This window comes from Miscanthus floridulus, chromosome 4 (assembly GCF_019320115.1).
Source record: "Miscanthus floridulus cultivar M001 chromosome 4, ASM1932011v1, whole genome shotgun sequence".
NCBI classification, from domain to species: domain Eukaryota; kingdom Viridiplantae; phylum Streptophyta; class Magnoliopsida; order Poales; family Poaceae; genus Miscanthus; species Miscanthus floridulus.
In genome coordinates, this window is record NC_089583.1 from 48,769,268 (window position 1) to 48,772,444 (window position 3,177).

General features: G+C 43.0%; 1 protein-coding gene across 1 annotated transcript; it reads left to right on the plus strand.

Moving 5' to 3' along the window:
- The first annotated feature begins 202 nt into the window (after window positions 1-202).
- Window positions 203-1,968, plus strand: LOC136551494 (transcription factor RAX2-like). Its single transcript, XM_066543042.1, has 3 exons — window positions 203-338; window positions 441-570; window positions 1,266-1,968. The coding sequence occupies exons 1-3, from the start codon at window positions 203-205 to the stop codon at window positions 1,966-1,968; spliced, it is 969 nt and encodes a 322-aa protein (XP_066399139.1).
- The last annotated feature ends 1,209 nt before the right edge of the window (window positions 1,969-3,177 follow it).

Sequence of the window (3,177 nt, forward strand, 5' to 3'; positions counted from 1 at the left end):
TCCAGTCCCCATCTCAGCTCTGTCAACGACGAAGAGATTTGAGATTGAGGGAGGCAGCAGAAGAGATAGCAGGAATCAGAAAGAAGCCCATGCATAGGTTCTGCCGTGCTGTTAGTATATTGCTGTGGCCTTTGTAAACTATTTCTAGTGCAGGAGGTGGAAAAAGAAGAAGCCACCAGGAGACATATATAGGCCAACAGACATGGGCAGGGCCCCGTGTTGCGACAAGGCGAATGTGAAGAAAGGGCCCTGGTCACCCGAGGAGGACCGCAAGCTCAAGGAGTACATCCACAAGAATGGCACCGGCGGCAACTGGATTGCTCTCCCTCACAAAGCAGGTAATTGATGAAGTTCGGCACAAGCAATAGTAGCATGCATGCCTGCTTGCATTATTTAGCCACGATCGTTTGATGCATCTAAAGAAACTGCATGCATTACAGGGCTGAAGAGGTGCGGCAAGAGCTGCAGGCTGCGGTGGCTCAACTATCTGAGGCCAAACATAAAGCATGGCGACTTCTCTGATGACGAGGATAGAATCATCTGCAACCTCTTCGCTTCCATTGGAAGCAGGTAAGTATAACAATTGATTAAACTCTTCTCTACTCTCTAGTCTCTACTAGTGCCGGCTCCAGCTCCCAGCCTCCCACTAGATTTTCGATTGCCACCACTGCCACACTAACCGGTGGTGTCAACTGGAATGAACTACTGCAAGTTCGTCCCTTTTCAGTCAAATTTTGATAGTTAGGACTTAGGATGCACGCAGAAATTATAAATCATACTCCCTCGATCTCAAATTATAAGTTATTGCAACTTTTTAGAGAGTCAAAGTATCTTAAGTTTCACCAAAATTAAATAATAGAATAATAACATTTATGATACCAAATAAGTGTTATTAGATTCTTCCTTAATTATATTTCATTGTATACCTATTTGATGTCATAAATCTTTATAATTATCTCTATAATTTTGGTTAAATTTGAGATTCTTAGACTCCCTAAGAAAGTTGGAATGACTTATTTTTTGGAGACTCATTTTTTGGAGACTCTCAAAGAAAGTTGGAATGATATTTTTTTAAGACTCTCGAAGAAAGTTGGAATGATATATTTTTTTAAGACTCTCAAAGAAAGTTGGAATGACTTATAATTTAGAACGGACAGAGTATTGTTGTATGTATGACATAGTAGTTTGTTAGCTAGTCGAATTATTTGTTCATGCATGGGTGCCTTGATGCGCATTGCATTAATTATTACTCCATGGGACTACAGGTGGTCGATCATCGCAGCACAGCTCCCTGGGAGGACGGACAACGATATCAAGAACTACTGGAACACCAAGCTCAAGAAGAAGCTCATGCATGACCTTCAGGCGCCATATTACACCACCCACAACCATCACAGCACTGCCGTGTCAGCAGCAACGGCGGCGGTGACGTCGCCACAAGCTGCTCCCATCATGTCGCTGCAGCACCTCTCGTCTCCTCATGATTATTCTCACCTCTACAGCGGTGGCGGCAGCTTCGGCCCCAACAACAGCACGACGTCCCTCCTCTCCGCTGCCTCCAGTAGCCGCGGCCTCCTCCTCAACGGCGAGCAGCAGGTGTTGAGAACATCGCCGTGTTTGGACAGTCGGGGCGGCCATGACATTTACTTTGACGAGCCATGCGCCACCACTATCAGCAGCAGCGTCGTCCATGGGCATGGACATGGGTTTGGCGCGGAAACCATCATCTTTGGCGGCTTTCAGTTGCAGGAAGATCATCATCACAAGGCAGAGGCACTGCTGCTTGCCTCCGTTGCTTCTAACCAGATGGATGAAGAATACAACTTTGCGGCCTCCTGCTGCTACGACGAGAAGGCGCCGCCGTTGCTTAGTCTGACGGGCGGCGCCGGTGGTACAAGTAGCAGCTTTTTCTACGACAGCACCTACAGCGAGGAGACAGCAACGACAACGAGGGCTGGTGCCCAATAAGGCTAGTTCCCATACACTAATTAATCACAATTATCATAAACGAAGGACTGTTCGTACGTTACGTACTATGTAATTTAAGGGCCGGCCACGGCTCAGGATGAATGAGCTAGCTACGTACTCCATGTGTGTCTACCGTACGTACCTTGTAGTATGTGTTAATGTGATTTCACCAATTAATTGCATGCATTATTAGGCAGATGCTAATGAAAAACAGACTGAGAATCGAACAGGTTGCGAATTCGAATTGTGTTGCGATCGACCTTTTCTCTGCCGTCATCAGCTCATATGCTCATGAGTAACACTGATTTTACAACTGAGGTCTTGTTTGGTGGGGCTCTTCTCCGTCTCTCGCTGTGGCTCGTATACATAGAGAAGTCTTATCAAACAGTTTAGTAGGAGAACCGTTTTTTATTGAAAAAAAGAGCCCTAATAAACAAGGCCTCTGTAGGACCACAGGCCATGAGTACCACCAGTCCGAGAGTGCATCCTCGCCCAACTCATGGCAAGTCATACAAATTAGCATGCAGCACCCCTCCCGACCGGAGTATGTTGTACATGATACGCCGCTGAATATATCAATTTATAGATTTATTTTAAGTCAAACATTTAAATTTAACCAAAATTACAAAAAGGGCAAAAATATTATAACACTAAATTAATATCATTCCATACATTATAAAATATGTTTTTGTAATATGCTTCTTTAGTTTTGTAAATATTTGTACTCTTTTCTATAAATTCAATCAAACATAAAAAAAAACTTTGACTTACAATTTTAGAAATTAATTTATTCAAGGACGAAGGTATGAAATGTCCTAATGGCTAGAGGGGGTGAATAGCTAATTAAAAAACTCTACAACAACACTTAAGTAAAGTAGTTAGACAAATATGAGGCGAAACAAGTGTTGTGCTAGCCTACTAAAAATACCACATATCCACAATTTTAGTTATTATGATATCTAATTCACACAATGGCTAAGTCACTACTCTCTAAGTTAGTGAGCTCTCAAAGACTAACTAAAGAGCCTCACTAACCAAACTAACAAGACACAAGCTAGCTCTTAAAATTAGTTACACTAAAGAGCTTAGCTACACTAGAAAAATAAATGCAAGAGAGGTACTGAGGTTTATACCACTGCGGCAAGACATATACAAACAATCTCAATGAGAATCCCGGAGACAATGATGACACAATGATTTATCCCCGGG

What these genes read in the sequence shown, in the direction of transcription:
- LOC136551494 (XM_066543042.1), top strand. Translation starts at nt 203, where the DNA reads ATGGGCAGGGCCCCGTGTTGCGACAAGGCGAATGTGAAGAAAGGGCCC. An exon ending in TGCTCTCCCTCACAAAGCAG is followed by an intron (nt 339 to 440) that starts GTAATTGATGAA and finishes CATGCATTACAG; the next exon opens with GGCTGAAGAGGTGCGGCAAG. An exon ending in TTCGCTTCCATTGGAAGCAG is followed by an intron (nt 571 to 1,265) that starts GTAAGTATAACA and finishes ATGGGACTACAG; the next exon opens with GTGGTCGATCATCGCAGCAC.